Source organism: Lagenorhynchus albirostris, chromosome 6 (genome assembly GCF_949774975.1).
Source record: "Lagenorhynchus albirostris chromosome 6, mLagAlb1.1, whole genome shotgun sequence".
Taxonomy (NCBI): domain Eukaryota; kingdom Metazoa; phylum Chordata; class Mammalia; order Artiodactyla; family Delphinidae; genus Lagenorhynchus; species Lagenorhynchus albirostris.
In genome coordinates, this window is record NC_083100.1 from 30,167,319 (window position 1) to 30,194,376 (window position 27,058).

The window sequence follows — 27,058 nt, forward strand, 5'->3', positions numbered from 1 at the left end:
TTATTTTTTAAACATTTTTATTGGAGTATAATTGCTTTACAATGGTGTGTTAGTTGCTGCTGTATAACAAAGTGCATCAGCTATACATATACATATATATCCCCACATCTCCTCCCTCTTGCGTCTCCCTCCCACCCTCCCTATCCCACCCCTCTAGGTGGACACAAAGCCCCGAGCTGATCTCCCTGTGCTATGCAGCTGCTTCCCACTAGCCATCCATTTTACTTTTGATAGTATATATAGGTCATCACACCTGGAAAACGCCAGATGTGCATGACTTTCCCAAGGTCACAGAGCTAGAGGCAGAACTGAGAACCCTGGGTGCCAAGCTCTGCGACCAGTGTTCTCCCACCTCCTCAGCATGTCCAGGTTCAAGGGGCGAGGAGCACCGGTGGATTGCAAAACCCTCTAAAGGTTTCTCTGAACTCCCATAGGTTCTAAAATCAGTTGACTGGAAATAGAAATGTGAATGCTCAAGTAGAGGTGAGATGAGGGGGTGGAGGAGGGAGAAAGGTGAAGAAAAAAGGCAAATCCAGAAAGGCCACCTGCCAGGGCCCTGGAGTCAAGGCTTGGCAATGCAGCAGGGCTGCCGGGGGGCGCTCGGCAAGGCTGGGCTTCAGCTCCCAGTGGAGGCAGTCAAGGGCTTGGGGATGAAGATTTATTAGCAGAGCTGTGCTCCAAACTACGGCAACCTGGCTTTTGACGGTTCTGAGAGGCCTGGGCAGCCGCGGAGGCTGCAGCCAGCCCTTTGCAAACAGAACTGCCCGGGTTTCCAGGGGAGGTTTGTTTGAATTAGGGTAGAGGAGGGGCCACGCCTGCCCACAGCTGCCCGGGCCTGCTGGTTTGGCAAGGGGCCTGGGCTTTACCTCTCTGCTGGTGCAGGACTTTTCAGGGCACCTCTGTGTGCACGTGGGTGAGGCCGGCTCGGGCGGTACCTCTGTGGAGAGAGGGGCCCTGCTCACCTGGCGCCAGTGTGCAGGAGGAGGGATGCGGGACCGCTCACCTGCGGCCAAGGGTCTCTTTCTCTGGCTGCACTTGGAAGCCGGCTGTGACCGAAACAGCGCTCCCTGCACACAAAATTGTCCTATGGGGTTTTCTGGCTGGGAAGAGAGGGGACACAGGCATCATTCTCTGGATAAACTGCAGAAACATTTCCTTAGGAGTTTTGTTTAGCTCAGCCTGCGACTGGATGCTGAAGCCTGTGAGGACTGGAATGGACTCATCTTTTCATGTCTTCTTCACGCCCCGCTCCCCACCTCCATCACCACCACTAACGCTGCAGGGGCAAAAGCGCCTCGGCATCCAGATGGGTCCTGTTTCCCTCAAGGCTGGGCCTGTTCCAGCTTCATTTCACTGCCTTCCCTGAGGATTCTATAAACATTTCCAGAAGGATGCAGATAAGGGGGGGAAAAAAAAGATCGTATGTAAACCTTAGATGGCTAGAGACCAGGAGATCTTAGATTATGAGGGCTTTAAAAATATCCACAAACTCAACTAAAGGAAAGTAGGAATTTGCTTTCATTTTCACCTCTGTAATTGTCGTGAGGGTCAGTAAAACGATAGAAGCAGGCAACTCAGGAGACACGTGATAGCATAAAGATCACAAGAGGGGCTGAGAGGGAAGCCCCGTATGAATGGGGTGACCTTACTGGCCAGTGAGGAATGGGGACGGGGTGCACTTGAGGGCTGCCTTTTCTGTAAATTAAGGAAGGCCAACGAGTGATGCAAGGTAGCACGTCCTCACTGCCTTAGAGAATCTTACCTGCCTCTCCGATCTCTACACCCTGCCCCCCCCCCCCCACCTCGTTGATCATGCTTCCTCTTTCATTGCTCTCCTTTGTGGTCATAGGGACACCGCAGACTCTTTCCCAAAGCGGGATCTCTATATGCTGTCCCTTCAATTGGGAAAAGTTGTCCCAGCTACTTTGCTTAGCTGACTTCCTTATCTTTGCAGGTTTTAGCTTAAACATCACCTACTCACGGAGGTCTTCCTTGATCAATCGTTTACAGGGAGTGACCCTGGTAATTCTTTTTTAAAAAAGTTTCCAAGAGATATATTGTATTGATGTTATATCAGATTCATTAGGTTTCATTATGATAAGTGTTGTCGACTATAAAACGGGTAAGTTGTATTTAATTTATTAACCCAAATCCTGTAACATCAGTAATAAATAGCCATGTTTTGCAAATATGAACTCAAGTGACACAAATATTATACCTTTAATATCTAGTAATTCTCTGTCAGAGCTACGTGTTTATTGCCTTCATTGAATTTACCATAAGCAATCCTTACCTTTTGTGCTTGGCTGTCTGCTTTCCGTCCACTTCACTGGAGTATAAGCTCCAAGAGCTTACAAAATCGGGAAGTGCTCAAAAACATTTTTTGAATACACGATTGAACCAAATGTGAACAGAACTTCTGGATGGGGGCGAATTCGGCTCTGGTTCACAGCTTTGAGTCTCCCGTGTGTGGGGTAGTGGGAAGTTCATAGTAAGGCTTTTCCTTCCTCATCCTCTGGAAACTTGTACGACCTAAGAGTGTACTTGACCTCCTTTAGTTTTCTCTGGCCAAAGTCTAGTTTGTTTTGCATTCAACAACCCATAGGTGAGAAGGTCCCTAATCATTTTGTGAAGCCAGGCTACTTCTCCTTTCTCCTAGACCAGAGGTTCTTAAACTTGAAGGTGCATAAGAACCCCCTTGGAGGGCTTGTTAAAATGTAAATGTCTAGGTCCTCCTCCCAGAGTCTTTGATTCAGTAGATGTGGAGTCCGAGAATGTACACCTCTGACAAGTTCCCAAGTGAGGCTGATGCCGCAAGTCCAGGGACCACACTTTGAGAAGCAATGTTATAGACCTTGAAATTACCAGAGATATTGACAAGCAAACGTTTGAGCAGGAAGGCAGCAGCAGAGTCAAAAATTGCAAGGGACTGGCGATGTCTACGGAGGAGGAATGTTTGTAGGGATCACAGTCTCGGAAACCTACCAGGCAAGGCTTTGAGCTAAAGTAGCCCACCTGGCCAGGTAGTCCGTTACCCATCTACATCATATTTTCACCTTATAAAAAGCCACTAGGGCTTCCCTGGTGGCGCAGTGGTTGAGAGTCCGCCTGCCGATGCAGGGAACACAGGTTCGTGCCCCGGTCCGGGAAGATCCCACATGCCGCGGAACGGCTGGGCCCGTGAGCCATGGCCGCTGAGCCTGCGCGTCCGGAGCCTGTGCTCCGCAACGGGACAGGTCACGGCGGTGAGAGGCCCGCGTACCAGAAAAAAAAAAAAAAAAAGCCAGCTAGCCAATCTACCTACTAACTTCACATAAAAGTGCTGAGAAACATTGTCCCAAGAGAATGACCAACCATCCTGATATGGCTGGGATTGAGGGGTTTCCCGGGACACGGGACTTTCAGTGCTAAAACCCAGGAACGTCTCAGGCAAACTGGGATGATTTGGTCACCCAGAACCCAAGTCTCTTTGTCTCCAATAAAGAAACACGCAGAAGAATATCTCTGGTATAATGTTTATTTAAATAGTAATCTTAAAAAGGCTTTATACAAATCATATAAACACAGTTTGACATGGTTGTTTATTTTCTACATTGACGAATCACAGTAGAAGCTCTCAAGTTCCCTTGGTCTGGCTCAGCCAGCGAATGGTCAAATACCTTTAACTGCAAACCTTGGAAAAGTTAACCTTCTGTGTGACAGTTTAACTTTTTCCCTTGTTTTCTTGCCATTCATGCTCATTCCTCGGACCCTCATTCCTGTCAACTCCCCACTTCCACCTAAGAGAGGAAGCAGCCCTGTGGCCCTGCTGACCGCCTAGTCCGGGAGAGCGTGGAGGTAATGTGTCATTCAGTACAAGGCAAAAAAGGAGATCAGTACTGTGAGTAGGGTTTCCCAAAGGGAAGGACTCAAGGAGAGGGGTCAGCTAGCCTACTTGCAGATAGAGACAACAAGTGCACCGGGGTGTCCCCTGGTCAGGTTATAATCAGGCCCCACTGTCCTTCTGTCTTCCAGCAGACCAGCCTCCAGTGCTGGTGAGGTATCTACGCGTAGCCCTGGATGCCCTGCTTTTGTTCAGCATTTAGAGCCCACGTGGGGCCTCAAACCAGCCGATGGTGAGTATGGAGACAGGACTTTAGACGAATGCAGGTCGAGTTGTACATAACTTACAGGTGAACTGCAGGCCAGAGGCAGGGCTGGTCTTTGGGGAGTTGTAAACTGGCCCAAGGGACATGAGACGGCCAGGACCTCCGGCGTCGGCTTTGTGTGTGTGCGTGTGTGTGCGTGTGCGTGTGCGTGCGTGTGCGTGTGTGCGTGCGCGTGTGCGTGCGTGTGTGTGTGTGTGCGTGTGTGCGTGTGCGTGTGTGTGACTGCTCCACGCCGCATGTGGGATCGGAGTTCCCCGACCAGGGGTTGAATCCGCGCCCCCTGCTGTGGAAGTGCCGAGTCTTAACCACTGGACCGCAAGGGATGTATCCCTCACCCCACCCCGTGTTGGCTTTTGAACTCTCTTCTTCTGCAGGCTAACTCCGGAACCCCCTGGACTTGCTAGCTTCCTGAACACTGAGTTACACGGAAAGCCGAAGAGGAAGGTGGGCTAATTAAGAACTTGCTTCTGCTGCACGCCCAGCTCAGGCGGGCCCTGAAGCTAAGTCCTTGGGCTTGACAGCTTTACTTTTCACCTCTAACTACCACTGTGCCAATGAGTGCCGAGATCAGCGGTGACTCTCGGGCCCTAGGTCAATGTCACAACAACATCACTGAGTCCCACGTGACCATTCACATACACAGTAGATACAGAGAACTCAAAGGCTGGCAAAGACACACACACATATGAATAAATAGCTGTCGGCATGAACTCTCCCTCTCTGCATACAGAACCACCTGAACTAGCAGTTCCATAAGTTATCATGTAAAGGAACCAGCCAGGTGAACCTTCCCCTTTCACCTGGGTATGAGACAAATGAATTGTGGGTGACCATAGCAGCAAAAATGGTCCGACAGTTTAACCACTGATAAGCAATAGGCTGGGCATACTGTCTGGGTTTCAAATGTATTTCCAGCACGCAGGCAATCCTTAGGCGTTACTACAAAGTCAAGATTTGGATCCTGACGTGGACAATCTTATCCTTCACACGGTTTCATGCGATTCCGGATGCCTCCCCTTCTAGAGCAGTTGAGAGTCATCTAGGGCTATGACTAGCACTCGGGTGGCAGGGCTTACTCCATCAGGAGGATCAGCTATGCGGGGGAAACTGGGCGTGGAGCCGCTGGGTCAGGGAGGAGGAACAGAGGAATGCCTTAGCTTGTATGGTATTCACTGATTTCTACGTAGAAGGAAAATACGTTTTCTTCATTTTCTTTCAAGGCACTTAATAAAAAAATACATAAATGTGTGTGTGTGTGTGTGTGTGTGTGTGTGTGTGTGTGTGTGTGTGTGTAAGAACATAGGTCTCTCTGGGGTTGAAGCAGAATTAGCATTTTGGTCCGTAGTGCTTGCAGACTTCTGGTCACAACCAGCTCACGGACATCCTAGTTCTGATGCTTCTGAAAGGTTGAGGTGGTGGCTGTCATCCCAAGGAGAAGTCAGTGTTTACCAGCCTGTCGGAGAGACGGATTTATCACAACGTCTCTTACGGTCCTCTCAGCCTTTGCATAATCCCAGAGGATGGACTTGTTTTGCTCTTTCCACTGTTCTCCTTTCCGGCCAGTGGTCGCCAGTTACATCTCACTGATGGAGAAACATACTAGTAGCCTATATTTCCCCAGCCCCATCTCAGAGAATATCAGATAATGCTGTTTCCTGGGGCTTAGAGACCTGACACATGAGTGCATGTGTGTATATGTGTGCGTGCTTGTGTGTGTGTGCGTATGGTGCATGTGTGTATGTGTGCATGTGTGTATGTTTAGAAGAACAAGGAGGAAGGAAAAGGAAAAGCAAAACCACCCCCAGAGGCCCCACAAAGTAGCCTCACAGCCACAAATTCTGGGTCTAGATTGAATGAATGGCTCCTATTCACAAAGCACGTTAAGGCTTGTCCGCTTCTAACACGGAGGCGCGTCTATGGATTTTGACGTGTGAAGTTTCCTTTCTGGTTTGTTTTAAATCTCATGTAAGAAAGAGCTGTTCATGCTGACCCTCAAATGGCAATTTTCCCCTGGATAAAAAAAGTTAAAGGCAACAACATCCTACTGAAATGCTAGGACTGGAAACGGCAGCTTGTCAAGTTGGCTGGCAGAAGCTATACCACAGCAAATCCCGGAAGTCATAAGACGATCAGAGGATGGGCTAAACTGAACGGCTTTGTTTTGGAATTTTTCTAAAGATGGAAAGTCTGAAAAGACCCTTTGCTTTCCAAGTGTTGATTAGAAAGAGAAAGCAGAGACTATTGATCCCTGCTCTGCTCTATACTGGAAAAGTCATTCTCTTCTGCCTCTTGAGTTGCTCATAGACCAAAGAAATATAATAATAACAAACTCACAAACAAAATAGAACTGTGACCCCCAAAGAGATGAGCTCCTGTCTTTATCCCAGCAATGATTCAGCCACGTGGTCCTAGGTGGGTCACAACCCCCTGAAAGGCTGCATCTCCCCTCCTCCCTCGACTTGCCTGTCTGTTCTGTCCACACCTTCAGTATTCTGGATCGGCTGGATCAAGATTATGGCATTCAGTTTCCAAAGGAAAAAAAATTGTCATCTTCACTAGCCCCTCTTGCTGGAATGAGACGTCAGATGCGATTTGGGTGCAAATCCGTCAGGCCTCTGAGCAGCATTTCTGGTGGTTCATCTTGACCTTGTGCTTGAGGCCATCGTAGAGCTCAAAGTTGTAGTTCTCCAGCGTGGTGCAGCTGCGGGAGCTCAGGCCTGAATAGGAACACGTGCAGTAGAGCAGCAGCCCTGCACACGTGGCCCCCAGGAGGACGCCCAGCGAACTCATGGCGATGATGGTAATGAGGATGGGATCCAGGGTGTACAGCCAGCTCTTTTCTTTGTCAGCCAGAGGAGCCCCAGACCCGGAGGTAGGGGAAGAAGAGTTGCTCCAGTCCACCTCGTACTCATCTAGGACATAAAGGACACGAGAGACTGAATGCACTGCTTCTTTCAGGGTGAAATAACTGAGGCTCCCCCAGCCTGGCTCAGAGGTTCTTCAGAGCCCAGGACTAAGCTGTAGACTCTTGGAGCTACATGGCTTGGCTTCAAAGCCCAGGCCTGCCTCATCCTAGCTCTGTAAACTTGGGCAAGTTATTTAACTTCTCTTTGCCTCAGTTCTCTCGTCTGTGAAATAGCGTTACTAATAACCTCACTGGCTTGTTAGGAGGTTTAAATGAATTAATATTTGCAAAGTGCTCAGTGACCAGCACATAGTAAGTATGGTCTAAGGATTAGATACTTAAAGAATCTGATTCACATTAGGTAAGCTCAGATTTTCACAGAGGCTTCAGGGAGCCCTTGGAGCGCCTGGGGCGGCCCTGTGTTCTGGGCACCCTTCTTTCTCTGCCTCCTCGTCCTGACTTCCAACTGCTTCAGTTTAAATCAAAGAACAGGCTGGGGCTATTTTCACACAGTGAGTTTCCCAAGCTAGCATTCCTGGCCATCCAAGCAGCAGATTTTTTTGAGCCACCAGACCTCTCGACCTAAATCTTAACCTTACTGCTACGTACTATGTGTCCCAACCCCCTACTCCCACCCCAGAATCTGATGTGGAATTCTAACCCCTTACTTCAGAATGTGACCTTATTTGGAGACAGGGGTTTTATGGAAGGAATCAAGTTAAAATGAGGTCCTTAGCGTGGGCCCTAATCCAGTATGACTGCTGTCCTTATAAAAAAGGGAAATTTGGAGACATAGATTTCTGTTGTTGAAGTCACCCAGTTTGTGGTACTTTGTTATGGCCACCCCAGCAAACTAATATACTTATATTTCTATAGTGTGGCCAAGGCGTGACCATATTCATGGAGAATTTTGTGGGATTTCCTAATAATCCCATGAAGAAGGCAGGGTGATATTATAATTTTAAAAAATAGATGAGGAAACAGAGGTTTTAAGAGATGAAGTGAGTAGGTACCACGAGTTCCCACAGTTAACGAGCAGTTAAACTAGGAGTATAAATCAGGCTTTCTCCATCCACATCCTTTACTCTTTCCACCCCATCTTAGGGCTTCTGCTGCTTGATCTATTGCAGCCTCTCTGTGAAGGCCAGTTGTGCAGTTTTGCCCATAATAGGAACGTTAGACCGGGCTTTGCAGGGAGAGTCTGCAATCAGTTAACAAGGTGCTGTTTGGGTTAGTCACTCTGTTTCTATAGCTACACTTGAAGTGTTTGATTAAGGTCAGGTTTAAAACAGCTGCTCTATAAACTGCCCTTCTTAAAGGCATCAATCTTGGTCTAAAGCTGTTCTTTGAGGGGAACCTTGGTGATCTCTCTTGGGGATCAACTCTAGCACTCAGAGACTCCCAGAGAGACCTGCGTTGCTCTGAGTCGAGGGAAGGTATTACGTCTGCGTGTTTGCTCAGTGCCCTTCCAGTCAGGACTCCTGCTTCAGCCTCATGAAGTACGTGTATTTGAAGTAGGAAAATCGAGCTTGGAATAAATATGATAACATGAGATGGGCAGTGTGGACAAGAAACCTAATTCCTGCAACAAGCCCCAACTCGGAGTCATGGACAGTGTGAGAAGGGTTCCTGAAAGCTATGGAATTGGAAACCACAGCAGGCCTGAGAGAATATTCACAGTGACGCTCATTCACTCGGCCCTTTTTGGAAGGAGGTCAGTGGGTTCAAGCAGAGACATGTGTAGAGAAGCCCGGCTTTCACTTCTAAAGGGCTTATTCAGATTTGAAGCTCATCAGTGTCGAAAGTTGCCCAAAGTAGGAGACCTGTTTCCGATTGGGCAGAGGGAACTCAATAAACTTTCTAAATCGCTAAATTTGACCTTGAGAGAGCAATTGATAGTTTCTACACTCCTCTCTGGATTCATTTTCACTTATATTCCTGGCCGATAGTTCTAAATTCTGGCCCTCCAATACCCCGGACATTATTTTTGTTTTTATAGCCAAACTTGACTGTCATGATCATCTTCTAAATTACAGCAGTACTCACCATCAATTTCATCCTCGTAGCCCTCCCTCCCATGTATTTCCGGGATGTCCACTATAAGAGAAGAGAAAACAAAACAAATCAAGTTATAACAAGTTCTATTGCCGTGGCTAAAAGGCAGAGATGTTACCTTGCTGAGATGACTCCCCAGCACTGCAGGCAGCTAGAGTCACTTTCCACTTCTAGGTCAGTTATCATGTACATTGCTGGATTCTTTCCCCTTCAAATGATTTGTCTTTACTTCCAACGATAACCAGAAGAACAGAAACAATAAGAAAGGCCTCTAGCGCCAAGTAAATGCTCCCGTGTGTCTTTATAGTGACTGTTGTTTACAACCGACGTAGGTCTGAGTTTTATCTAAGGGACCTTCAGTGGCCTCTCATGTCCGTCATCAGTTGCCATGACTGCGACGTTCATCTGAGATAGCAAACTGCCCCTCCTCATATGCGTGCATCTAAGCGGGCACAAAGTATGAGTCTTTCTCCTCTGGATTTCAAATAAATGTAAAGTAATTTAAGGAAATCACATTTCATCATTACATGCTTTAATGTAGAACTAGAACTGGAAAGAATGTTATAACGCCTGTCCACCTCCACGTCTGTGCTAATATCCCTTCTCTTTTCTGCCCAGTCTATTTTTCCCATTGGCTTTCTTCACGGTGTAGAATAGATCAAACATGGGCATCCAATCTGACTCGCCCAGGCTTGAACAGAGCTAAGTTAATTTACTCTGAATTTTCTCCAGTATTATCACTGGCTATCTTTTTCTTTTTTTATGATAATCTTTCGGGGAATGGGGAGGATTATTCAGGTCTCTATTCACCATGTTGTCCATCTTACAGAAATCAGAGCCAATGGAAACTACCTGCCTAAAATGGTAAAACACTAAAAAAGAAAATCAAATATGTGGTGAAGAAAAGGGTCTTATCATTTCTTCCTGTCTCACAAGTTAATTATACCTGCGTCTGCTGTCAGGTCAAAATGGCTCCAGTGAATGTATGTGGCCCTTCAGGAGTTTCAACCCCAAGTCAGGTGAACTACCTCAATGTCAGCACTATAAATTTATATTAAAAAAATCAAGGCTTAACACAAACCCCAAATTCCAAACAGCTAGAGTATCAAACAAGAGGAATACAAGAACTTCAGACCAGCCTGAACTTCTCCCTCATCTGCACAACACCTCGGGGAAGATCTACTTGACTATGACCTGAACTGAGGACCAATCCATCACTGCCATACCTGACATTCAGTCTTTCCCTGGAGACAGTGGTTTTCATCATGTTCGAAGTCTTCTTCATTCCTGGCCAAAGTGCTAAAGCACATTCTCATCCTTTTGGTCGCCAGTAAGGGATGCGGAAAACCACTTGCTAAGACCCTACTTGAAAAGATGGTTGCCACGTGGCACCAATCCTCCAAAAATCCAGCCTGTTCCTGGCATGTTTATAGCACAACAACTGGTACCTGCAGGCCATGACAGCTTCCCCACCTCAATGCCCAGCCCCTGTGTTATTCTCCAGGACTCTACAACACAGGCTGTGTCCTTGGAATGAAGATGTAAAAATGAATCAACAAGAGGCAGGTGGTGTCTGTCATAGGGATCAAATCTGGCTTGTGGAAATCAACCTGGAGCTGTTTTTTTTTAACCTTATGAGAAAAAAAAAACACGGAAGAAAACCATCACATTTCCAACAATTAATCATTTTTATGGGATGCTCATATGTCAACAGCTTCACGGTTAAAAGATGCAGAACATTGGATAAGAATATGTGGATTAGCCCAGGACGAAAACTGCGGGGCTCCTGCCAGTGACTTTTGGGCCTAATCCTGTTCTTGCTTTTAGGGATTCAGTCTTTGCCAAGGATGTGACAAATTCTTGGAGGCTAGAACGCCACCTTGCTCCATCTCACACCCTCAGGGAAGAACTCTTAAGACACTATCGATCATGGGCTGGAAAGGAGTAGATGTGGCATTGATCTCAGTGGAAAACGGGTAAGAGGATGGTAATGACTATGAGAACATTTTGTCCCAGGAGATCACAGCCTCTTGGCTCTGTGAGCAGAGGACGGGATGAGATGACCTCCCAAGAATAGGTCCACTTTTAAGGTTCTATGAAATTGATGGCCCAGATGTGGCTGAGATCTCTGCCCCTGGAGGATCAAAGCCTACTTCAGGTGAAGAACACTTTAGAGGCTCGACTTGGCTTTTTGCATAATCACTGCTCCCAGGAGTTTGGGTGAGTGGGAAGGGATCAAAAAAAGGATAAGTTAATCAACATTTTCAAAAGAGCATCTGTTCACGAAGCCTTAAAGAAAGAATGACACACTGGGGAAAACCCCAGTAAAGGGAACATTTGTACAAAAAGCAATTTACTTTGATAGCAATTTTCTCTAGTCCCCTTGCTAATATTCTTGATATCTGTGTTTGATTAAGAGCTTTCTTTCTCAGAAGCCTCTTTGCCCTGCACGGGTCACTTTCCTTTTCTGTTGAGCCCAGAAGGTAAACCTCAGCCTGTTTCCTCAGGATGCTGGCAGGGAAGGTGGATGTCCACCGGGTCCCTGTAGTTCTAGTGAAAAAAAGGCAAGGGCGGGTTGGACGGAGAAGGGGTGACCCAGGAGCTCAAGGCAAAGAGTGGAGGAGGCAGCACCTCCCTGGGAAGGGGACATGACAGCCACAGGATGGAGACCTGGCTGGGGAAGTGAGGTAGATGGCAAAAGACTGTGGAGACCAGGGACGTGGAATTAAATTTTTGTTTTTAATGAGGAAAAACTTGGAGAGGACCTTCCAGGACTCTGTTTTAGTAGGTGGGTGTGTTTGTGAATGGGAGACGGATGAGGGAGAATGGAAGGAGCCCCACCTTTAAGAGAACACAGATCAGGAACATGGATCTTCCCACCCACACAGACTTCCACTTTCAATCTTCGTCCTCACATGACCCTGTTTCCTTCTGGGCACCTGCTCGGATTTCAACTCAGATCCGTCTGACTCCAAAATCTGAATTCCGACACTCAGTATTGTATCAGGGCCAGAGGACACCCTCTCCCCTCGACTCCCGCAGGTGTGCACTCAGGCAAACCCCCATTATCATCCCTAACCCATCCCAAGGGTGCGCCCTGTCTCCATCCTAGTGGGCTGGATACACAGCCCCTGGCTGTTTGCCTGCGTTGCTGGCTCACCACTTGGATGGGAACTCACGGAGACTTCTCACGAACGTGAGGATGCCGTGATCTGAAATTTGGGACTTCACATTTTTCCATGATCCCCAGACAGGGAAGGCTGATTTACATTGTTCTCCAAATGGCAGTTTTCACTTACTGACTAACCAACCGATCAACCAACCCTCACTTATTAAGAGGGTTGACTACGTGCCCAGAAACCACACGGAGGAGTTTGGGAAAGGAAGATGTATGGGACCCGGTGTCCACGATCGAGGCCCTTCAGTGTGATTGGGAAGCAAGGACTCACCCATGCCAAAATAGCATAAAAGAAAGTGGGGGTGCGGCTTCCCTGGTGGCGCAGTGGTTGAGAGTCCGCCTGCCGAGGCAGGGGACACGGGTTCGTGCCCCGGTCCGGGAAGATCCCACATGCCGCGGAGCGGCTGGGCCCGTGAGCCATAGCCGCTGAGCCTGCGTGTCCGGAGCCTGTGCTCCGCAAGGGGAGAGGCCGCAACAGTGAGAGGCCCGCGTACCGCAAAAAAAAAAAAAAAAAAAAAAAGCGGGGTGCTGTGGAGGGGACTCTAAGTGCTGACGAGTCTGGGGCAGGGATTGGGCAGATGAGGCTGTGCCAAGGCAGGGAAAAAACGTGGGAGGGAGGAGGAGACAGCTTTGGAATGGAGGCTGCTGCGAGGGATGGCGATGGCCTCAAGCCCGGCACCCGAGCCTGTTTACTCGCACACCGATCTCTTGGTGTGGGGCTTGTATTCATTTTTATCAGATCCACTGAGGCATTCAGAGATTGCCCTGCCCGCTCACAAGTCAAATATTCTCCAGCACCCTTGTCAGTACATTGCAACCCTACAGTACAAATGGGGAACAGCCATACCCAGCCATGAGCTCTGCCTACTCTAAAAAGATGTGATTCTCCCAGAAGGGTCTGGAGCACTGCCTGGCACTGTAAGATCACACATGCCATGCAAGACAAGTGCCCCAGACACTCCAACCTGTAAACGGAAAATTCCCCCTGAGTGTGGTTGAGGTCTAAAACAAGAATGCCCTCTCTCATTTAGAGTTTCCTTCCCACCCTCTCTCTCTCTTTACACACACACACACACACACACACACACACACACACTTTATCTTTTCTCTCTCCCTTATTTTCTTCTTTTTTTTTTTCTCTTAAATTAGGGTCCTTTGGGGTTAGTTTGCTTTTCTGCAGTTACAGAAAAATTTCGACCTTCCCTTTCACCACATCTCCTATGCCTAAAGCACATTCTCATCCTTTTGGTCGCCAGTAAGGGATGCGGCGACCCTGCTGTGAGTACATTTTCATTGACATTGTTCTGTTTACTTTCTACATCAAAAAAAAAAAAAGAGCCTCACAAGATAGTTAAGAGAGTGAGGAGTGTACCCCAAACCACTGGCTACTTTTAGATAAATGATTTAAGACCATCCGTCCCTGGATCACTGGTACACCCATCAGGACACCAACGCATGCTGGCTTTCTCTGAAGAGTCCCTTCCAGACCAACTCCGAGCAGTGGCTTAAGAGGCCCGGTGGAAGCTGATGACAGGCTGGCCATCCAGAATGTGTAGCGGACACACCCTAAGGCCGGTACCCAAAGGGGAGCAGCACGGAATATGGAGGCGCGCTAGACTGGGAGCAGGCTTCCTCCTTCTCCCCTGAGCTCTGCCACTTCGCCCAGGTGTGAGAGCCGGGACGAGTCTCTGACCCTCCCTGGGTCTCAGCTTGCTCCTCTGTAAAGTAAGCACTGATGTTCCTTCCTGCTTGAGAACTCATCTTTACAGGAAGAAAATGAGAAAGCTCTGATGGCCTTTCTGCTGAGGCTTCCCTGAAAAGGGCGGCTGGCTGTAGACAAGGCAACTTCAACAGAAAAGGGCTCGCCACCCGTCTTCACCCCGGGTCTGTCCTCTCCTGGAGGTGGTCACACTTGAAGGCCTCCACCTTAAGGTGCCCGTGGAAGGAGAAGACCATGCAAAGGACAGGTGAAAGGAAGCCATGAGGTTCCATGTTTTCCATGCTTGCTCGTTTAGCTTAGGAACCAGTCCTGCTCAGGGGCAACTGAGGAACTGACAGAGCTAGTAAATGGTTCCCCAAGTTTGAAGCCTCCACCTTAGCTGAGGCAGGGCTGACAAGACCTGGTGAGAAGCCAGTTAACCCACACGTCCACTCAACCCACCAAACTGCAACCAGCCTTTAAAGCAAGGATTGAAGAGATGCCTACAGAGGAAATCACTGCAACCATTCACTTTCAAGGATACCAGGGGTCATCGGGTCTTCTTCAAGGAGAAAGAAATTGAGGAAGGAGGGTGGAAAAATGCAGTAAGTCATTGAAGAGCTCGGCAGTAGAACTGAGAGTCAGCCACCTTTTCGACACCTTGTTTGGGGCTGTGATTTATTTGGGATTAGCTCTTGGCCACTTAGAGCCCTTGTTGAGTTTGATTCCAAGTTCCCGAACCCCCCGAGCCAACTAAATCACACTGGACCTTTCAGAGGGGAGTAGCCTTCAGAAAGTGCTCTCAGTCACTTTGTTCTGATCCCAACAGGAGACACAACACTGTGATCTCAATAAGTGAGAACTCATGAAGGACTAGCAGATATTTCTTGGCCCTTCAACGTGTTTAATTCAGTTTAATATTTAGTATTGGCTGAAGGTTCCTACTCCCTACCACACTTAATTTCCCTAATTCAGTTTGTTCATCCCCTGTTGCTAGAAGGAGCCAAAAGTTCAGATGTAGATCGAACGTTTGCCAAAGCTCCTCCATTAGAGTCAGGCTACTTGAGAACCATTCATCCCGTGCTGGGTTTGGCTTGAGTTTAGAAACACCACCAGAAGATCCTTTATCGTGGGTTTTTTATCTCTTGGGCTATAGCCAAATCTATGCAAAGTCATGGAAAAAAGTATATATTTTTTTAAGTTTTCAAATGGTTTCAAGCTGGAAAAGAAAAGGGGGCTCGGTTTGTGATACCAGAAGACTTTGAACATGATTTTCTATTATTTTTAGTTGAATAATCAGGAGGAAACACTAAAAAGAATTGGAAATACTGACTGCAAATGAGAAGGCCGTGAAATGACCTAATAATACTTCCAAGTGCAGAGGCAGATGAGCAGCTGAGGCCAGAATGGCTCCACTGAGCCCCAACGATGGCGTGAAAATAAGAAAAAGGAGACGCCACAGAAATGTGTAGTTATAAACATAGGCTTCATGATTGTGTAGGCTGGAAAAAACCAGTAAGGCTGAGGGAGGAAAATTCTGGAATCTTTGCTTTGCTCTAGGTCTTTGAGAAATCAGAGATATTCTCCATTACTGTAAGTGGGTATGTCCACAAGAAAGAGGGCCTTCTTTTGTTGGCTACCTTCTCTGAGGGTATGAAGGTGGGGAAAAGAAAAGTTCAGAGAAAAGTGTCCCCCTTCCACTGCGTTCTTGATGTTTTTCCTGAGATGTTAGGAAAAAAGTCTCATATCTTCACATTTCAGGGAGTTGGCCAATAGGCGTTAACATTTCTCCTCTCCTCCAGTCCCAAGGTTCAAGAAGTGCATAAATGGAAACACTGCACAGGTGGAGAGGTTTGGTATTACCTGGGCCCAGTGAAAGGATGGAGAAGAAACAAAACTGCATGCACTTCCAACGTGAAAAGCAATGTCTTCTTAAAGATTGTCCCTCTATGTTGTAGGTCTTTGGGAAAAAACTCTCTACACACATGTATCTCACCGAGAGAGTTTGCTTTACTTAAAAGTTGGGCTCTTCTGAACACAAGGATCCATGACCTTGTGATAAGATTTTAGGGCTTCCAAAGAGGTACCTCTCTCTGCCCATCCAAGAGATGATTTCCCCCAAAAGTTTGCTGGTGGCTGAGAACTGTGGTTATAACACAAGAGAGTAATTCCTCCGACCTTAGGTTTGGTCTCCTGTAAAAATGCAGCTACTTGGAGGAAGCAAGCAATGAAGCCTCTGTGTTGGGAATCTGACGGGCTCTTCTGGCAGGAGGCCTTGGTGGAGGGAGGTGGAGAAAGTGCAGGAATGCCAGAGAGAAGAAGAGGAGCCACGGAGAGAGGGGGCAGCTGCAGAAAGGGGAGGGTGGAGGTTGGAGATGAACCACACCCGACCCAGAGGTAGATAGGTAGGTGGAAACGGGTCCTTCTTGGGGAAAGAGGAGGGGACGGTGGCCCTGTGAGGAGTTCAGAGCCCGGAAATGATGACGGCGGTGAGAGCTCAGGGCTTCCCGTGGACGCCATTCCCGAGCTCGCGATCCTGGTGTGCAGTTGGCCGAGGTGATGAGGCACCTTGGGGGCTCCTTTGACAACCCACGTCAGCCCCAGTCTCCGTCCTAGTGACTATCTTCCCACCTCGGTACCAGCTGTCGGAAGTGGCCCAGAGAAGCGATACGGAAGACCACACGGCCCTCGGGGTCCTTGTATCCCTTCTCCCAGCCCCTTGGTGGCAGCAGGGAGATGCAAAGAGAGGAAAAGATTCGTAACAGACTGTGCTGAAACGAGCCTCAGTAACCAGCAGGCCGACTGAGAATAGGACTTCGGTCAAGGCCACCTCAGGCTCAAAGCGTTCTCCGCATTCCCTTCATTACTGGAGTTGGCTGCTCTCTAGCGAGTCCCGAAATCCAGTCCAGCATCCGGTTAATGAGTCCTGACGCCTGAGAAAGAAACTGCTGCTGCTGAAAGCCAAGATGTGGTCCCTACCATTCCCGTTCTGGATCAGAGCCTTTGCCTTCGGGTGTGTCAGTTAATGATACTAAAAGGGTTCAATTTTGCACAATTACACATAGAAGACAAAACAAGCTTGTGTGTGTGTGCACGCCCGTGTCTCTCACCCACACCTCACTCTTGTGCTACTTTTTCCCCTGAGCCACCAAGAGTTATACCCAAGTCTCAAGCCCTAGAGGCAGCAGTCCTGGATTTCTGGCAGGTTGGAGAAAGCTGGCAAAGGTCACATATGGCCGTCACACTATCCACTACGCTCAGCGTCAAAGTCACACTACTTTGACCCCTTGGTCTAAACGCACAGTAGAAACAAGGGCAGCAACTCTTAGAAGAAACGGTGTTTTGAACTAATGGCTCCCTTGGCTTCTCTTCTACTTGTCCTTCCTCTCTGGAGCTACTTGGGGCTAGCGGCTTTGCCTGCACATCGAAACCTCCCACTGGAAAGCCACCGCACTTCCTACTACCTTTCCTCGGGTCGCATTAGCCCTGACCCTCCTCAGAAAGAAGCTGGGTGCCTCCTTTCAGCCAGGAAGGCCTGCTCTTCTCAGGGCCGTTATGGGGCCCTTGGGCACAAGGCCACAGGATTAGGGACTTTCTGTTGGCACGTGGGCCTCCTTGTGGCTGTTGGAGTATTTTTGGCTGCAGCACAATAACGTGCACTGACCTTAAAGGATGTTTTTGACACGATTTTTTTAGTAGAAAACATAAATAAATAACAGCAAGGCACAGCACAGTCACTCTTTGAAGAAACCAAGTGGAACTCATTAATCATGGAGAACAGCTCTGCCCGCTGAACCAGGGATAGAATTAACTCCCGGGCTACGGTGGCCACAGTTCCAGCGAGCTGCATCTTATAGCCAGGCTCACATTCTCCGCAAATCAGCATTAAAAGAAGTCCCTGTGATTAAAATTCCCTTCAACTAAAATTGTCCTCAGTCTTCCCTTGCAAGCGCTCCGCCCACTTTAGAGAAAGAGAGAGAGATAGTCACAGAGATTATGTGGCTTCTGCACATGACAGGGGATATAATGCAGGGTGTCCGCTGGTTTGTTACCCTCTCAAATGGGGGCAGGTTCATTTTAAAGGTAAAACTCAGCCACCTGAAGCATCTATTAAAATGTAAACAGGCACACCATTTGACCCAGATATTCTATCCCAGAGAAACTTGCACAAAGAGGCAACCTCAAGGATGTTCACTGCAGTATTGTTTATCATAGAAAGAAAACCTAGACACAACCTGAATGACCACCAGTAGGGGAGCAGTTAATAAACTGCGGTACAGCGACATGATACGAAATGCTAGACAATATCTGAAAAGGATGGGGTAAACCTGTCAGTGTGCAGCAAAGTATCCTCAAGACCTTTATCAAATGGAAAGAAGCAGGTTATCCAGCACAGTGAGCAAATGTTGATACTGTTTACACAAAACCAAACTAACCCCAACGAAAGCAAACTGCGTACTTAGACATGAACATATACATTTGTAAAGGTATAAAACAAGGCCTGGAAATATATACCTCGAACAATTTCTCATGGTTCCCTCTGGGGAGGGGGCTGGGACTGGTTAGCAATGAAATGGACTTCTTTTTAGAAAAATTATTTGCACTTTTGGAGGATATAGTCACGTATAACTTGTAAGTTAAAAAGAAATGAAAAGAAACCGAACCAGAGACCATCTTAAAATTTTCCCCAACGGCCTTTTTCAGTATCATAATGACTCCGGTCATGAGCCTCCAAGAATAGGTGTTTTCCCCACCCGGGGCCAGTCTTGCCTCCAGCACGTCTGTTGCTGACTCTTCAAATGGCCTTTCCTATTTCTTGGTCCGATGCCGTGGGACTTCAGTTTTATTGGGAGCTTGGAAGTCAGTGACAGCAAAGCCCAAGAACAATTACTTTACTGGAAAGAGAACAGAAGGATTCTGGGGGTCCTGTCCACTGGGTTGGGGCAAGAATGGTTTCTGCTGTCTGCCCTGAAACACCAAGATTCTGCCCTGTGCCATGCAGAAACCATGCTAAAAGGGGGTTTTCTGTTTGGCAAGTCCCCAAATCTTGCACCTCTTCCATGCTTAAGTTTGGGGCCAAAAGGAACTCCTCCACACAGTGCAAATGTCGTCTGGCTGAGGCCTGTGGCCTGACGCCTTCTAAAGGCGCAAGTTTCTGATTATATCGAACCTCGAGACATACTCCAGTGCACCTGATCTGTGTCAGGCTTCATTAAATCCTACACTGTTCCTAGCTGTTAATTTATTTATATAAGCCGATCTTTCCCCTGCTGATTATAAGACCATTGGCTGGTGTTTCCCTCTCCCCTCCTTTTCCTCTGGTTGGATTTCTTTTGTGTTTTCTTTGGGCCGTCACTGAAGTGGATGAAAGGCAAATTACAGCTGCAAGAGCCCCAGCGATGCACACAATCAAAGAGAGAAAACAAGCCGCACCTACAGATCTGCAGTTCGGCTCAGATGTGGAGCCCATAACACGGACAAATTAAAACTTAAAAATGAAGCTCTTTTCATCAGAGATTACAGAAAGGCCAACAATGTTCATGCAAAACAACTGCAGAGTCAGTGAAGAGAGGTGATGAAAACAAACACAGGGCCACAGCCGATTGGCCAGGCTGCAGGTATCTGGGCTTAGGAGGGCAGAGTCTTGCTTCAACTGCAAGAACGCACATTTAAACTATCATAAGGCCAGGTAGGAGCCAAGACAGACGATCCTGGGCCTTGACATCTGGTGTTTATGACCCATGGAAATACAATTTCTGTAACATTTATGCTTGGGTTAGGTCTGAAATACCATACTGATAACAGTGCTGTGTTTGACACCTAAGATCAGAATCGTAACAGTCTGCTATTTTGGGGAAGAGAGAGTGCACGTAGAATAAGCCTTGGGACCAGAACCAAGGTGGGAAAAGCAATGATGAAATTCTCAAAGGTGGCTCCCAAGGCAGTATTGCTAACGAAGCATAAGCGATGGCTAATTTCATTCACTCGGGCAAGTTTGGTCCCAGGACAGCTCATGAAAATGTTGACTGAGCCTGGCTCTTTGCTGGAAATAAACGCTTCTGAGATGCTTTCATTTCATCTTTTGCTAATGGGAACTAATGGCTTTAAGAATGGCCAAATGTTATGTAGACAAAATGGGTAATGACGCTTGTCATTAGAGGAACAAACAAAGCTCTAAACATGGACATTCTGCTCTTTTCTCCTGCAGAGGACAGACAGTGACATCTAGACTGAGCCATCTGTACTGACAACACTTCCTGTAATATCTGAAAACCCAGAAGCCTGTTTCCTTTACCACCACTTGGGCAGGTTTATAGCTGTAAGAAGTACTCCTTCCTGGATCTAGGTTTAGAAAGGAAGAAAAGCAGGATTCTGACAGAAATAGGATCTCCTGGACAAGCCCCTTTTCTTGGGACCTTTAGGGATGTTCTCAGACTCCGAGGAAGGCTCCTGGGTTGATGGAATGCTTCTAATACACCCCACGAATAGGGAGTGATGGAAAATTCTTCCACCACCTCTTTTGACCACCATCTAGAAACACTGAATAGCTGGGAGGCTGTCTTTCCTAGATTTTTTGCCCCTAATACCCCTCAGAGAGAACTATTTTATATAACTATATCACTAACTACTCAAGAAAGAGACCGAAAAGAAAAATACTCGTCAGTAAGCTCTGGCTTTTGAGTAAGTTTCCCCAAGTCCCCCTCCTCACAGTTGTCATAGAATTGTTCCTTTTATAAAATGTTCCGCCATGATATTTCCAGGTTCACAGTAATCATATTATTATCTTCCTTACTTGCTCCAAAGTCTGGAATATCTTCGAGCCTGAACATGCTACAAGTTCCCATTTTGTCTGGGAAAGTGCTCATAAATTGGACATCGACGTCCCCGTGGAAGTAATCATTTGGTAGGCAAGGCGTAAGACGTCACTACTTCTTCTCCAAAGGAAGCTATCTGTCTCTGCAGAGATGAGTACATGATTCAGCTTCTCTCATCCCACCTGCCCCCCCGGGGGCCCTTTGAAAGTAGAGTCCAATCTCCGGGGATTTACCATCAAGAGAAATTTTGTGGAATCACATTGAGTAATTTAGCACTTAGCAACTTTTGCAAAATCCCACACCAATCATAAAAATTGGCTCAGCTGCACAAATTGGATAAAACTCCTAACAAGCAGTAATAAAAAATAAAAGAAGGAGAAGCTGGCATTCAGCCTCAAGGAGAACCTACCTCCCATAGAAATGCCCTGTGGCTCAGAAGGCGATGTATAAACTTTGGAAACATCAGTTCTTTCACAGCCTACATTTCAACTTTGTTCTCTCAAGCCAAGGTGAAAAAAAAACCCCAGATGTTTGTATAAAAATATCATCACTTTATTACATTCCACACAATACACATTCAAATAGTTTCCAACGTCCACAAGTTATTTTGACACACAGGCAACTGAGCAATGCAAGAGATGTCACAGTTATAGGGCGAGGGGATAAGAATAGGAAGTAAAAGTCTTTAAGTTTTCTTGTTTTGTTGTTTTTCTTTGGTAATTTTCGATTATTCAGGTGTTTACTTGCCTGCTAGTTTCATTTTTAAAGACAGGGTCTTCTTAAAGATGGGGTATCAACCTCAGAAATATTACTGGATTTCCTATCCTATCCTGGCTTTAATCCCAAAAATGTGGGACAAAGGAAAAGACAATTTATTTTCAGCATTCTGTTTTGTCAATGGCAATGCTATGATCCTTTTTATTCTTTCTTCTGCCTTCACTGGCAATTAGGGGATAGCAATTGCTAGCGTAATACCAAGGAAGGGATTTTTAACCCAGAGGTAAGGGTTTCCTCTCCTGGAGCTGTTAACATGAAAGCTCTACTAAGGCAAATACTGTACCAGCCTGAGCTAGACCTTCAATTCATTCATTCAGTAATTTTTTAATAGTTGCCATCACCTCTTTGTCTTCTGAGAAGCAGCTCTAAACATGCATGCATGCATTCACCTGTCCGGTCTATTTTTCTTGGAAGAGAGGGACCCTTCCCTCCCTCCATGAAATACAGATTTTGCTTTTTAAAGCTGCAAGGCATGACATTTAATAGAAGAGCTTCCCTTTTAGCATAGTACCTGGATAATACTATGAAAGTCACTTGGGCTGCAAGAGCAGAGAGAGGGAGAGACAGAGAGAGAAGTGTGACATCCCCAGCTGAAGTGCATCATGGGAGTCACAGAGATTTGAGCAGTCTCATATTCTCAACGACAGCATGTACATAAAGATGATGCCACATGGGGCATCAGATAAAGATACAGCAAATTTCACAAAGTTGTTGTCATCTTCTTTTAAAGAAGGGAAATCCTCAAGGGTGTGTGGTAACTCAGACAGTTCCTACACTGGCTAGACTTTCCAGGTGTAATTTCGGAATATACTGACACCACGCCTCCATGGGGTGCCTTTAGGGATGTCAATCATTTCAAGGGATGCCTGACCCCAAATGCATCACTGGATACAGATACCTGAGACAAAAAGCCCTTAGTGATTGGCATGGAAGTCATCACAAGGTATCCATGGTATCCTGCCACCCCTCCTCCCTCACTCCGTCTTTCTTTCTCCATCTTCAGCTGGGGTAAGACACTTCTTGAAATCTCAAGGTAGCTCATGCTCTAGCCTTTCATCTTTTTTCCTGGCAGGGCTGCTGTGGTTGAGACAGACCAGCTCTTTGAAATAGAATAAGAGTGGGAGAGCACCATTCTTTCAGGAGGATGAAACAAAGCAGATGCAAAAGTGAGTGTGTGTGTGTTGGAGGGATCTATGTGGATATTCCGAAAGAATGCTAAGAGTCTCTCTCTCCCAAGCAGCCAAAAAAAAAAAAAAAAAAAAAAAAATCATTAGTATTTTGTTCTCAGAAGGTACCTGGAGGCTTTCAGCCCAGGCAACCATCTTTGGAGAGAATCTTACACTTCCTCAGTGGATTCCTAGCAGGAAGGTGAGAAATAAACACTCCCAAGGCTGAGCCCCAGTACACTGAGAATCTCGTTAAAATACGCATTTTCTATCAATGAAATTGACTTCATTATCGAATCTATCCTTCGTAAATATCATTAGGCAATTTATCTCTAATATCCCTCTCCCTGTGCTGTTTAGAGAGGACGAATGGGCAGCAAAGGATTTATCTTCATTATACCTTCTCCTGACGATGCAGCAACATCTGGAAATGCCAGGCCAGCCTCTAAGGGTGTATTTGCCAGATGCCATGAACGCTTTAAGGGGTAGTACACTGGTACATTTTAGAAAACTGATAACTTTTTATTATCTCATAATATTCAAATAAGTCAGGTGAACAGCCATATATTTTAGTGGCTATACATTCAGGCACCCATTTACACCATGAAAGGAAAGCAAATGACCCCTTTCCCCCCACATTTTACAAACGCTATTACAATGATCAATATGACACCAAAGAATACGTTTTTTAACCTTCTTACTCTATCCCACCCTAAGCAGGGCACAATGAATGCCCAGGGGTGAGGACGTTTTTCAAAGACAACATTTCATCCTTCCTTCTCCCCCATCTCCTCGTGCTCTCAACAGGCTACTGCTTTTCCTACATCAGTCTCAGATTTGTTATTCTCTATGACTTATTCCAAGATTGGACTTAACCAATAAAAGCTAAACATTCATTATGAGCTTCTCTTTTATAAGGCAACATGAGACAGATTTGCTTCAGTGCTGGAAGTAGAGATGGTTCCACACGCACCCAATGGCTGTTGTCATGTGACTTCAAAGACGCCCGAGACAGGACAAGGGGTCATGTCTGAGTGCAGTGGGGGAACCTTCCTCTTGGGTCAGGTGGGTTGGGCATGGGGATAGGAATGAGAGGGGCCACACTTCTTTTCACATGGCCTCTGGTTTTTTAGGTACCTGGAGATGACAATGGTAGCCAACAGAAACCCAGCCAGAGCTAGATAAGGCAACAAAAAGCTTCAATCTCTTCTCCAAGTAAACAAAACTAGTACAGTATATTATTTTCTGGAACATGTACCCCCGGAGAAGTAACACAAGAGTTAAAGGGGGCCCTCTCTGAACACACCCACACACTCCCCCCCTGCAATGAGCCAGTCTCTCTCTCACACCCATGCACACACAGAGCTAGTCACACGCACAAATGTATATACCATGTACAAACACACAGATCCGGGTCTCCCCTCAAGTCTCCTGGCAGACTGACTGCCCACTGAGAGGAGGGATGGGATAAGGCAAGGGGAAGAAACAGGGAACCAGTCTCTGGAAGGAAACCAGCTGAGCTTTGAGTGGTGAAGTGCTTAGGGGTGTATCTCTTCTCGTATTCCAAGATGCAGCATTGGAATCAACAAAAGGAAAACAAACAAACAAAAGAACCCAAGGAGAATGGTCGGGATGGATACGAGCGAGCGCACAGGGTTTGGGCCCCGAGAGAGAGATGTCTGAGCGTTCACACAGAGACTAGGCGAGGAGAAAAAAGTGCAAAATCGAGGCAACGTGTTTGCAGTCTTTCTTGTTTGTTTTGGGTGCCGTCCTTGCTTCGGCCCTCAGCAGTGCGAGCTGCGGTCTTGCTCTAGTTTAATGGTTAGGGTGGGCTCCACCGCCAGAGGGGCCCCGTTGGTGTAGTGGGAGGTTTTGTAGGTGATGGAGTGATCGGTCTTCTTGGCCGCATAGCGGAACCGGTGGTAGTGGAGCACCAGGGCCAGCGCGACGGAGACCAGCACCAGCACGGCGCCTCCGGCGGCCATAACGTAATACCAGTAGGCTGGGATGGGCTGCACGGGCACCGTGTCCACTGTGGGCTCGGTCCCCGGTAGGAGGGTGCCCCCTGGTGGAGAGACACAGAAGAGTGTTGCTAGGCTGAGAGCATGCAGACTAATCCAAATTTAATTAAAAAAAAGAAAAGAAAAGAAAAGAAACACACACATGCTTTGGAGTGGAGAGGGAAGGGGACAGGGGAATAAGATGGTCCTGAGTAGTGTGTGTCAAGCACTTTTCAATGATTGATATTATTTCCTACTTACAACCCTATGAGGTAGGTACTGTCAGACCCATTTTACAGGTGAGGAAATAGAGGCTCAGAGAGGTTAAATGAATGGTTATACAGCAAGTAAGTGGGAAGTTCGATATTCAACCAAGAGTTGTGTGATTCCAAAACTCTTTTCTTCTTTCTGTTAAACCACAATTACCGTATAATATATAGAAGCATTATGATTCACACACATGCGCGCATGCACGCACACACACACACACGCACACGCACACACAGAGGAATACATGCAAGTAAGTGATGCTGATATGACTTCTGGGTTCCATAGCACTGATTCTCCGAATGCACGGAAATACAATATTTGGTCTGGCTGGCCAGCATTCTCAAACAATGTATTAATTAGGCTGGCTAGACTTGAAGGCGAATTCCACTTTGGTTTGCCAAGGCTTCCATGCCCACTGAAAATCAGCCTGGTCTTGTCTAAACAGGTCAATTACCACTGTCAAGCAATGAGTAGTGCATCTTCATTTTTTTAATTGAATGGAGGATTTAAAAAACTGATTGGAAGGAAGTTGCAACGAAGAAATGTGAATGCAAAATGATAGTAGGTATGTGAGAGCGAGAGTAAGTGAGAGCACATTCTAATCACGGAAAAGACAGAGGACGGAAGAGAAGCTAGCAGAGGATTTAGAAGGCAACCACATTCACTGGCTAGTCTCTGGTTGCCATGGAGATGATGCTGTAGATTTAAGCCCAGGGTAACTCTGGGGAACGACTGGCTAGAGTCCCATTTGATGTAAAACGGTGCTACAGCTTGATTCCCCCAACCATTCACATCAGATGAGAATCTGGCCCAGAGTGGGACTAGGAGATTTTGAGCTTGCCAAAACCAGACATGAGCCTTACTTCTGAAAAATGGTGTATGCTTAACCTATGAAACATTCCTCCTAGCTGCCTCCGTCAAGTAGGGGTCCAGAAAGATGTATCGCCTCCATCCCTGTGATACCCCAGGTGGGAGCCACGGGCGGGAGGTGCTGCTGCCCTCTCCGTGCGCCGTTGGTCCTACTCTGTGGGTGGGTCTCTGCTCAAGATGCAGACAAGCCTCATTTATATTTTCACGCCTCCCTCACGAGACGCGGAGCTCTCAAGCAGAAGAACTCGCTCTCATCTTGGTTTCTACCTCAGGGTATGCTCCAAGAAGGCTCTCTATAAAGGCTGGTGAGGAAAAGACTGAACTGAGGTGAAGACTCCTATTTCTCTTTTTTTTTTTTTGCGGTACGCGGGCCTCTCTCTGTTGTGGACTCTCCCGTTGCGGAGCACAGGCTCCGGACGCGCAAGCTCAGCGGCCATGGCTCACGGGCCCAGCCGCTCCGTGGCATGTGGGATCTTCCCGGACCGGGGCACGAACCCGTGTCCCCTGCATCGGCAGGCGGACTCTCAACCACGGCGCCACCAGGGAAGCCCTCCATCTTTTAATCATTTCATTACTGTAGCTGCAAAAGCTCCCTTCCTCCTTTCCTCCTTCCCTCCTTCCCTCTCTCTCTGTGACCATATTGAAAATTATGCACAGAAACTGAAAGAGAAAGCAAGGCACTGAAAATGGCTCCTTGAAATGGCCAGCTCGTGAGTCACAAGGAGCTGGTGTCAACTCATTATTCAGGTCACCAAGAGTATCTGCTGCCTGGCAACCATCCTGCCATTGGATTTTCATGTGGGCTCAGAAGAATGCACGAGCAACAGCAAAGTGTGCAGGGATGGGCTCCAAGTTCCTCTGTGCCACCACCTCTCCACGGTGAAACCCGTTCTCTAATGAGGCTGCAGCTCACCGTGAGAGGAAAGGAAGGCGGTAAATCCGCAGGGATTAACTTTCCCCTCAGAAGCGCCTGAGACCACAAAGCAGGAGCACAAATTTTTGTCAAGCAGAACACTGTCACAACTGCTCACGTTCTCACCAACACCGCATAGTCTCGGTTCAAAGGTTTGCTTTCCCTCAGCCAAAATGCTGGTTCTCAACATTAAATACATCCCCTAGGGCTCAACGCGCCGGGGCTGGGGCCTTCACGTGACTCCTAAAGTGTGGCTTATGGT

General features: G+C 47.1%; 1 protein-coding gene across 5 annotated transcripts in view; it reads right to left on the reverse strand.

The window, feature by feature from the left end:
- Positions 1-3,499: 3,499 nt before the first annotated feature.
- The window catches only part of NRP2 (neuropilin 2), a 115,532-nt gene continuing 91,973 nt past the window's right edge, over positions 3,500-27,058 (reverse strand). For 3 of the 5 annotated variants that reach the window (XM_060152236.1, XM_060152232.1, XM_060152233.1), the window contains exons 16-17: positions 9,100-9,150; positions 3,500-7,060 (exon numbers count right to left, since the gene is read on the reverse strand). In XM_060152236.1, the coding sequence (XP_060008219.1) occupies positions 6,756-7,060; positions 9,100-9,150 (356 nt within the window). In that variant the 3' untranslated portion in view covers positions 3,500-6,755. Of the gene's footprint in view, positions 7,061-9,099; positions 9,151-21,330; positions 24,809-27,058 lie in introns of those variants that run through there. The other 2 variants (XM_060152235.1, XM_060152234.1) reach the window with 1 other exon arrangement.